Raw genomic sequence first — 10268 nt, 5'->3', positions numbered from 1 at the left:
CCGCCGGAGCTCGCCGGAATCGGGCCACCGTCAGTCTGTCACCTTCAGTTAGAGGTTAGGGTTGGGGGTTGTTGGGTGGATCCGGGGGCCAGCGACCTCGGAGGAAGGCTTTGGGGTGGTGGCTGGTTGCCCAACGGTGAAAGCGCCGGCAGTCGGTCAGGCGGGGCAGGACTCGCCGGCGGCCGCAAGTGGTGGCGGGGGAGGCTGGCAGACCGATGGGGATGCAGGGGCGATTGGTGGGCGGCTCGGTCGCCCGCGGTGGGGGAGGCTGGCGGGCCGGTGAGGAGGCGGGCTGTCGGAAGGAAGATGAGAAGATAAGGTGAGGAAGAGTGAAGAATAGTAGAGGAACCTTCGTTCGCTACAACGCATGCGAACGTGCGCGCTCAAGTGGCCCCAGGGCGCGCAGCCAGCGTTGCCTCCGCAGCTCCGCCAGACCCCTAGGCTCGATTGACGATTGCGAACCCAGCACGACATGATCATAGTTCAGACGAGCGAGCATCCAAGATCATTCCAATATAACTTACAAATCCTTTACCATTTCTGTCCTTTTAGATCCTTTCTTTCTTCATTCAGCAGTACAACAACCCGCGGGAAAGTGGAAACCCAATGCAATCTCCAGGGACGAATCACGAGACCCAGAACCCCGCAATCCCTCCCGTCTCATCGGCTCCAGAAAACGGTGAACGTGCAGAACCAACCAATTATACAACAGAAAAAAAAAAGACAGACAAACCATACAGATCTTGCAGCATGACGGGGAACAGGAACGGAGAGCAGGTGACGATCCACGGATCCAGACGAACTTTACAGGCGGCGGCTCTAGCTGTCATAGCGGGCTGAAGGGCTCCGGCAGCGGCTCGAACCGGTGGTCGAACAGCGGGCTCTGGTCGTGCTTGTCGTCCAAGCCGTGCAGCCAGCTGGTGTTGCGCGCGTCCTCCCGCAGCAGCATCGCCTCATAGCGCGAGCTGCCGTAGATGTCCAGCTCGCTCAGGGTCTCCTTGGTCCCGACGCTCGCCCGGTCCGGCGACGCGGTTGAGCTGCCGCCGTTGCGCGAGGGAGCGCCGTTTGAGTCCCCGGAGAGGTGCCCGTTCACGCTGCTCCCGTTGTCCGCGTAGTGCCTGTCGCCGTTTGAGATGCCGTGCCCCGGGTCTGACGCCCGAGCTGGCCGGGCCTTGGCAGCAGCCGAGCGGATGCTCTGGGGGAAGAGGGATGCGCCGCGAATGCCACCCAAGTTTTGCCGAATGTCCTGCACAAGCAGAGATAGCTTAGTTTCTTCCAACACTCTGCACCATTCAGCCCAAGCTATCTATGAAAAATTTCTTGATCATTTCTAAAAGGACTCGCTTCATAAACTTTTAGAGACACACGCGACTTGAAAGCAACTTGAAACTTACAGATACAAAATGCAGTTGTCCATCCAGTGTTTATTCCCCTTGAATATTTTAGTATAATATCACCAGATAACTCCTAGTTACAGTGCAGATACTCTTTGCCAATCAATGTTCATATGTGTATTCTTGTTTTCGTTTTATATAATTAGAGAGGACCTTGCAACTTACAGTAACATACAGCCAACTTACAGTAACATACAGCCAATCTGTACTCACGTACATTTCACCAGCAGGGCTTAATTTTTTCACCTTGCAAATTGAAATGCAAAGGCTTGCAATGTTTCCTAAAGCCATGACCATGATAATTTTGACTAAATGCAAAAGATCGAATCTTGATAGGCCCAGAGTAGATCAACAATTTCAGAAAGTAACAAACTAACGAATTCAGTCAATTGAAGTGCAGCTTTTAAACTACAATGCAGGATGTTAGATGATATGAACACAGGGAACATACCATGTGTTTGATAGCCATGTCAAGAGACCTCTTTGATATCGACCTCCCAAATCCATTATCAGTGCTTGTGGCAGTCCTTGATGGTCTATTAGGTTGACTATCAACAACGGACCTTTCAGCCTGTCGATTTTGGTGTCCATTTGAGAGTGTAGACGTCTTTGATGATGGATCAGAAAATTTACTTCGACTCACAGCAGGCACAGAGACCTTCTTCACAGGAGCTGATGTAGCTGAAGGTTCAGTATTTGGATTTGACCTTATGCCTAAAGCCATTCCTGGCCTTGATCTGCCAGCAGAGAGCGGTCTTTCAGGTAATTTTGTCCTTAAATTTGGTGGAGTTTCGCTTGGGAAATCAGGGATATCAAGTGGCCGCACTGGAGCTCGAGGACGTGGATTCGGAGAACTTGGACGAGATGACGGAGCTGATGAAGGTGCCGAGTTCCGCCCACTACTGACTGCAGACCGGGAGGCAGATGTAAAGCTACTGATGCTAGAACTCCGTCCAACAGAAGGAGAGCGACCGATAGCTGGGGCTGATGAACGAGTTGCAGGCTGGCGTGTAGGTGTAGATGATCGCGAGTTGGAACGGCTCATTGAAGGAACAGAACTTGAGGACAATGAGGTGGCACGGCTTATTCCATGAACATTGCCTGAGGAAGACCCTGGCCGGCTCATTGTACCAGAGGATGGGCCTGGGCGACTTGTTGCGTGAGTTGGACCAGAAGATGGATTGGGCATTATACGGCACCGAGAATTTGGAGTTGATGGCCTTGAATTATGTGCAGAAGTGGACTTGGGAGCAGCTGAATCAGTTAAAGAGTTTGGGGCTGTTGGGCGAGTTCTTGTAGGAGTAGATGGACGAGTTTTGGCTGGTGTAGATGGGCGAGTTTTGGCTGGTGTAGATGATCTTGCAGGCACTGGACGTGAAGCTGGAACTGATTGTCTTGGTGCAGCAGAAGTGTTGCTTCGCCTGCTAGGGGTTGTAGGTCTTGAAGTGACTGAGGAAATGCTTGTATTGAGAACTGATGTCCTGTTGTTGCCATTCATGAGAGTAGACTGGATAGAAGGTCGGCTGACAGAGTTACTTCTTGCTGGTCTAGTGGGAACCGTCGAATGCCCATTCTCTGTTTGAGATACTGAAAGCTGCGAATGAAACAGTTTTGATAATCAGTATAATTTATGTTACAAGTTTTGCAGCTGTTGCTTGTATAGTTGGTGTAGATGAAGAGGCGAAATTTGGTTTTACATCAACACTTTCTATACGATCGAATACTAAGAATAAGCACTATCTACTAAGGTAAGAAGTAAGAAATCATTTTTTTCCAAAAGAAATGAATTGGCAAGTAAGACAGCAAAAAAATTGCAAATCGTGGTGTTCTGAATAAGAATTACATCTCATATTCATGAATTCTCTTTTGCAAAGAGGCCAATTAGTAGGTCAAAATGCTTCAAACTTGTCGCCTCTACACAAATACACAAAGCATGATTCCAGGAAAATTTGTTGCTCAGAATAAGAATATTTGATCAGTTTGCAGGAAAAAAATCATTAACAAATTTAACTTTTAGGCACGAAAATGGAACATACCCTAGATGCTCTAGTAGTTGAGGATGACCTAGCAGTAGTGCGCTTCGGCAATATATTTGAGGATGGTGTTTTCTCAGCAACCTCCAGTGCAGGAACACGTGGTGTCCCAGGCGGAGTTAGAAGCCTTTAGAGTACATCACAAAATACATTAAGTTAGAGTAGAAAAAAATATGATGATATGTATAAATAGATAAACAAACAATCAATTACTAGTTCTTTGCATAAAAAAATCAATGTGTTCTACTAATGCCTCAAATTGGCCTTTACCAAATATCAGGAGACGGTATATTTGACTGGCATCAACTGGCCTGTCTTTTGCATTATACTCATGCTAATGCCTCGAATTGGCCTTTATCAAATGCCTCAGCAGTACCTCACCAACAATAAGATCCATATATTTCACTCTTTTTCACTGTTGAGTGCCAATTACCAATCTCCAGGTTGGCCTTCCAAGGGAAGAGCCCACACAGGACAATCAACTCACTTGCATATCTGGTGTTTCAACTTTGCTTTGCACAGCGACACATTTCCTCCCAACAACCACCACCGCCACAAAAGTCATCTTTAGCTAGAAAGATCACATCAACCACAAAAATCAGGCAATCAACACCTGGAAACCAACATGATGGTGAAATGGTGCTTTCCAAGATCAAGCTTCATCAATCATTCAAACAGTGATTCTTCCAAGTTCCAACACCAGAGCAGGCCAATCTAAGTACTCGCCTTGACGCCTGACTAGTCAATACGAACAAGCTTGAATTCATTCAAAGCAGTGATCCGTACAAATCCGTCCCCAAGCCAGGGCAATTGAAGTCTATCCAGGGGATAATACAGCCCTTGTACTTCATTATTCCCCTCTTCAGCCAACAAAGTGCAGAGATCATAAACACATATACTGATATACATACACACGCGCCCCTTTTTCTTAAAAAAAAAGCTAGAAACATTAGACAGGGAAAGAGCAGGCATGTAAGTTGAGACTTGAGAATCACCAGTCATAGTCGTTCTTCCCGATCTCTGAACCCAACAGGTCCTCCATCTCAGAGCACAGCAGCTACCTAGCTGCCCCAAACTGCATCAAATCCCCCAAAACGATTCAGCGGAAAAAGGAACAGCAAATCCCACCGGAGCATTAACAGCCAAACCGACGCTGCTGCAACTACCTCCGGCGGTCGTCAGCGCGGGTCCGGATCCGGATCCGGAAGCTTCTATCCAACGCCTTCCTTCCCGCAGGCAATGCCGCCTCCTTGCTTGCTTGCTTCCTTCCTTCCTTCCTTCCTCAAATGCCGCGGCCGGGGCGAGGCGCCGCTCCGCTACCCCCCTCCGCCGCCCGAGATGCGCCGCGCGCGCTGGAGATGCCGAGGCGAGGGGAAGGGGAGGCAGCACGGACGCGGAGGGGGACGGCGCTGGTGGTGGGGGAGGGGCTGCGTGGGCGAGCGTGAAGCTCTGCGGCTCTGCGCTGTGATGTGAAGCCTTTGTTTTGTTTAGCCGCAAAGGCCCGCGACCCCTACCGTGGCCCGCGGGGCGGGGGGGCCCGCGCTAGCTCGCGGGCCCCACGTCTCAACGGCGGATTGGCCTGGAGGACGCGGTGCGGAGGGGCGCGGCCGAGCAGGAGAAGTCGGCGCCCGCCCTCGAGCGGATAGGACCGTAGGAAGGACGGGTGAGGAGCAGGTTCCAAGCTTCCAGGTGGGGTTGACATGTGGGGCCATGGTAGGCGCGGGCCCACGCATCAGGCTTGTTTACCCAGGTCGCTCGGTTGAGCTAATCACTGTCAGAGGCACAGCATCGATGCGGTAATTATTGTGTGTGTGTGGTCAGAATAATCAGCGGATGATTTGCCGATGTGTCCGCTGTCAAGCGCGAAGCGGCAAGGCTGGCAGATCAAGGCATCAAGCGCTCCCCCTCCCATGCCGCGGTCAAATGCGGGCAACGTGCCGGGGGGAGCTGGATCCTAGACGGTGCACGTGCAGTCGCCGTGGCCCTCCGCGGCCGTCCGATCAGGAACGGGCGCTCCAGATGGCTTCGCTTGGCTTGCCGCCCGCTTGCGTTGCTACTCTCCGCCGCGGTACCGTGCGCTAGATCTGGATCGAGTACCACCACCTCATCGGCCGCGCATCATTTTGACCCTGATCTTCTCGCGTCGGGGGGGGGGGGGGGGGGGGGGGGGGGGGGGGGGGGGGTCGTGCGTTGCGGCCTGGAAAAGTGGAGCACTGTTACCGAACGTGAGGTCAGGTCCTCGGATCTTGGCCGCCAGTGACGTACGTACAGTACTAGCACGACAGTGCCAGGGTGCGTGTGCCGCGCGGTCGCGGAGCTGCGATCATGCATGTGGCACATGTGGCCGGCTACCCCAGCCGCGTGGGTGGGCACAGGGCACTGGACAGTGGACCAGCGCTGTGTCATGTGTGCGGTATTTGTCTGGCATGGCATGCCCTGACGCTGAATTGTTGGGGTATGTTCGTCGTTGCTGCTGGGAAATTTCGTCAGCCGTAACCTCGCTGCCTCGCTGGTAACTCGTGTGTCCCCTTGGAATCTTGTTCGAACTTTTTTTTCGCCATCGTGAGCACATATTTTATTAAGAAGAAAACAGTTTACAGACATTTTTTTGCTGTAGGCCAAACAGAGGTTGGCCTATCCAAGTACACAAAAAACTTAAAAAAACGAAAAAAAGTCAGAAAAACAAACGGCCTGCAAACTAGCTAAATAAAGACCACAGAAGAAGGGAAGCTCCACTCAACCCACCAAGCCAAATAAAATAACAGAAAGCATCTGAACCTACACAAAGTGCACTAACACTAAGTCGCTAACTGAGACCCTGTAATAACAAGAGGGTGGCCAAGCATCCACCAGAACATCACCACGACGGCAAAGCATCCATCGAGGACGACCAACAAGTAGCAACCATGACGGCAGAGCATCCGTCGGAGTAGGAGTAGCGAGGGCGGCAAAGCATCCACCAGACGAGCGAAGCAGGGGCGGCAAAGCATCCGCCAACACAACGACGGCAAAGCATCTGTCGTAGTAGTCGCAGCTCCAACGAACATGGTGATGATGTGTCGATAGAGCATAGGTAGGCGATACAGATGAAGACGACCACCCACAGCAAGCCGCAAAGAAATCAGACTGTCAGTAGCAAAGAGCATGAAGGAATCCTAAGACGATGCCCTCAACAGGGATATGACGCACCCGGCGCCATCATCGCTAATCCGAAACATCGGAAATGATTTTCACCAAGGATCCATCCCCAAGCCAAGGACCGCTAAGAGTTGAACATGAAGCACCGCAGCCATCACGCCGATCTGGGAGGGGTCACCGGGTAGGGGTGGCAGAGGAGGCATGAAGGTGTCCCGTGACAACGCCCCCAGCAGGGACATGACGCACGGACGCCATCGTTGCCGGTCCGGAATACCGGATATGGTTTTCACTGGGGACAACCTCCATGCCGACGCGGGCAGCGGAGGGCAACGGTACCGGCCCCGGCCAGCAGAGGCCAGGATCACCTTCGGTCGGCGGCCACCACCCCCAGAGACCACTAGGCCAAGGGGAACGCAGACCCGGGGCAGAGACGACTAGATCAGGAGCGCGGAAGTTGGGACGACGATGGTAGCCCCACCCCCGACCGACGCCTCCACCAGGCGGCGAGGGCCCACCGAGGCAAGCGCAACACGACATGCCCCACCACCAGCCGCAGCAGCCACCCCAGCCGGGACAGCACCCGCAGACTGGCGAGGCCCACCACCAAGGACGCCACGACATCGGCCACCACCGGCAGCTTCGACATGGACGCATCCTCGGCCTCGGCGAGCGGCACCGTCGCGCCGAGCAGCAGTGTCGGCGGGAGCGTGCACAGACGGCACCGGGGCGCAGCGCGGAACGCCCAACCACCGGGGGCAGCGGCGCGCCCTAACCCCCCAGGCAAGAGGCGGCGGCGGCGGGAACCCGCCCGGGAGCCCCACGGCAAGGAGGAGCGGCGGCGCGGACCCACCAGCGTACCCCGCCGGGGACAGCCAGATCCACACCGGATCCGGCGTGGGGGAAGCCGAATCCGGCCCCTACGGCCGACGACCGACCGCCGGCAGCGAGCAGCCTTCGCGACCTCGGTTTGGAGTTTGGGGGAGGAGGGAGGAGGGAAGAGAGAGGGAGGAAGGGGGGCGAGCTAGCCGGCTTCGACACAGCCGCCGGCCGCCGGAGGTGGCACGAGGCGGGGGCTGGATGGCGGCGCCGGGTGTCGCCCCCCCCCCCCTCGCCAAGAGGAGCAGGGGGGGCATCTTGTTCGAACTGTACTGTAGCTTACGTGCGTGTGCATGAGGCTGTGTATTGGATGTCTTTGTGACCTTGTCTATGGAGATGGGCATCTCGAGGTCCAAAGGGTGCTATCCTACGCGGCTTTTTACATAGATGGGAAATTGGGAACGTACAAGACTGCACGTTAGCTTGGCCACGATGCAGTCCATTACTCCTGTTGGTGCAAGAACCGAGAAAGACCCCCGGGCTTCAGATTGTAGTAGTAGGTGAGTTGGACGAAGGCCACGGAAACTCCACGCAGCCAGATTCCCGAATACTACTCCACGGCGACCGCGTTACGGCACGTCGCGCGGCGCGGCGTGCGCCCGCTCCCGTAGGTTGGTTGGTGCCTTGCCATCTGCGTCCGCAGCGTCCCGGAGGCGGGCGGGCACCGGCAAGCGAAGCGACGGCCTCTCGCCTCTCGCCTCCCGCCCGGCCCGCGCGGCGGTTGGGCGATGGCGACCCGGGTGGCCGGTGGTTGCGGCGTCGCCAGGGACCGACACGCCGGGCACTGTGCCGGGATCCCGGGCGATCTCGAACGCCGCCGGCCGCTCGCTGCGGCCTTGGCGGATCGGAGTCGCAGTGCGCCTGCCTCCGTCCCGTTTCCCATCTCGCCAGGGGACGCCACTGCGCAGGATGCATGCATCGCGTTCTCGCTCTGGTCCTCTCATCGTGCACGCTGCGCTCCGGTGACCACTGACCACAGCTCGTCTCATCCTGTTGGGGTGAGTGTTTGGTGCCGGTGGTCCTCCAGGAAAGGGGCCGGCCGGCCGGGTAGGAGAGAAGGGCTCGTAGGTGGCAGCTGGTCCAAGTGTGCAGTAAGCCAGTAATGCTCAGCTTGTCAGCACCCACACCTGAAAAGGCTGAAACTCACAGCTTAATTTGGTTCATCCGTTAATTCTTCTCCGTTTTACGGCAAATGCATGTACGTAAGTCAAAATAAGAGGAAATCGAACATTTGGAATGTTCCGTAATCCGTATGAAGTCATGAATCTTCTTCATTTAATGAAGACGCATCCGTATAATAGCAGTTGTTCTGTCAAATTCATGACATCTTGTCAAATTCAGGAAAGCTAAATAATTCCCTGCTAGTTGCATATATAGTTTACAAATAGTCATGCAGAGAGCAGGAATCATGGGTAGGTTTATAGAAAACAAAAATCTAGAGGCCTGCCGGTGTAGATGATAGGAATCCTTATCAGTAGACAGTGGCGACAACCGCCGGCCCCTGGCCGGAAGGGTACATGTAACATGCAGCCTGCACATGCCATTCGTTCCTTCCAGGATCCACATCCTATCAGCATCTGCATTGTTGCATGGTCCTGCTCTTACGAACTGTCTGTACTCAAGGCCCGTGCAATTAGACGCATTGTTTGTCCTCTACCTTCAGAAACCGCTACACCAGGGACTGACAGAGCCAAGCTGTGGAGGGGGGGGGGGGGGGGGGGGGGGGGGGCCTCCATTCAAGTTGTCAGTGGAGCCTGGAGTTTCAGCTACAGCAAGTGGATAAGGCCCCAAGGCTTGATGATGCATTATTGATGCTAATCAGTCCGTCAGATTCATTGCATTGAGTTTTTTTAAACAAAAACAGAATAGATAATCAGAGCATTTCTAAACGAATTCTGTTAAAGAATAAAAATTGTGGTATGTATTTATATGATACACCCTTCTTAATCCTAGGCACAAATCACATGAGTACTGTATCTGCGTAGTGCTTGCCTGTATCTGTTTCCAGAGCCAGATGTTTTCTGGATGATCAGCTTCAACTTTCCTGGTGTCCGACTGGATTAACAAATGACACATCATGGGAATTGCAATTGCAAATCTTAGAAGAAATCAGCTATGGAGGAATAAACTAAAACATTAATAATTGGAATTAAAGTTAGTACTTTACCTAAAATTTAAATGGTAAAGGTTGGGAGATTTAAGCTCTATCTTTTCACCGGAAAGGCAAAGCAAAAGCGACACCTTAGCTGTAGGCCACTGGAGTTTTGCTGAAGAATGATGACACCTGCACGTACCATTCGCCCTGAAATGGGACATTAATCATTTGTGTGCAATTTCGATCTTCCAACTTTGAGGAACTGCCATCTCCATCTTCAGCCATCTTGCCTCCTCTAGCTGCAATAGACCAATCAGACAGCTCGCTTGGGAAGAGTTTGCTAACTACCTAGAGCGTTTCATGGCTATAAAAGGTTGACAGACTAGGTACCCATGAGATGTAAGTACAACAAACAAAAGGCGCACTACCGCACAAGTTCATCCTTTGTACCAAATAAAGAGCCATTCAATAGCCTTCATCTAGTACACATTGAAAGAAAAAAAAGAGAGGATGAAGTTCTTAACCACAATAATGCAAACTCTAATAATCCTTAAGACCCATAGTACATATAAGTACACATAAGTTTCACATGTAGTGATATATAAAACATTTAAGCACACCGATTTCCCTTTTTTAGGCAACACAGTACTGATTTTGACAAACAGTGGAATTCACTTGACAATAGAGCATCAATAGCACTACAAAGATTACAATAGTACAAACAGCAAACTC

General features: G+C 52.7%; 1 protein-coding gene across 3 annotated transcripts; it reads right to left on the bottom strand.

Annotated features, from left to right (window-relative positions):
• Window positions 1-505: 505 nt before the first annotated feature.
• On the bottom strand, window positions 506-4926 carry LOC120698340 (flocculation protein FLO11-like). 3 transcript variants are annotated; one of them, XM_039981896.1, is made up of 5 exons: window positions 4594-4926; window positions 3698-4502; window positions 3431-3554; window positions 1846-2988; window positions 506-1246 (listed from the first exon to the last, which is right to left on the bottom strand). In XM_039981896.1, the coding sequence occupies exons 4-5, from the start codon at window positions 2890-2892 to the stop codon at window positions 827-829; spliced, it is 1467 nt and encodes a 488-aa protein (XP_039837830.1). In that variant the 5' UTR covers window positions 2893-2988; window positions 3431-3554; window positions 3698-4502; window positions 4594-4926; the 3' UTR covers window positions 506-826. The 3 variants fall into 3 exon arrangements, with proteins under 3 accessions (XP_039837830.1, XP_039837828.1, XP_039837829.1); XM_039981894.1 differs by having other exon boundaries at window positions 4423-4502; window positions 4594-4914; XM_039981895.1 differs by lacking the exon at window positions 4594-4926 and having other exon boundaries at window positions 3698-4287; window positions 4423-4437.
• Window positions 4927-10268: the final 5342 nt, after the last annotated feature.

Source organism: Panicum virgatum, chromosome 3K, assembly GCF_016808335.1.
Source record: "Panicum virgatum strain AP13 chromosome 3K, P.virgatum_v5, whole genome shotgun sequence".
NCBI lineage: Eukaryota > Viridiplantae > Streptophyta > Magnoliopsida > Poales > Poaceae > Panicum > Panicum virgatum.
Note: the sequence above shows the minus strand (reverse complement) of the source record. Positions and strands in the feature narration are given on the sequence as shown.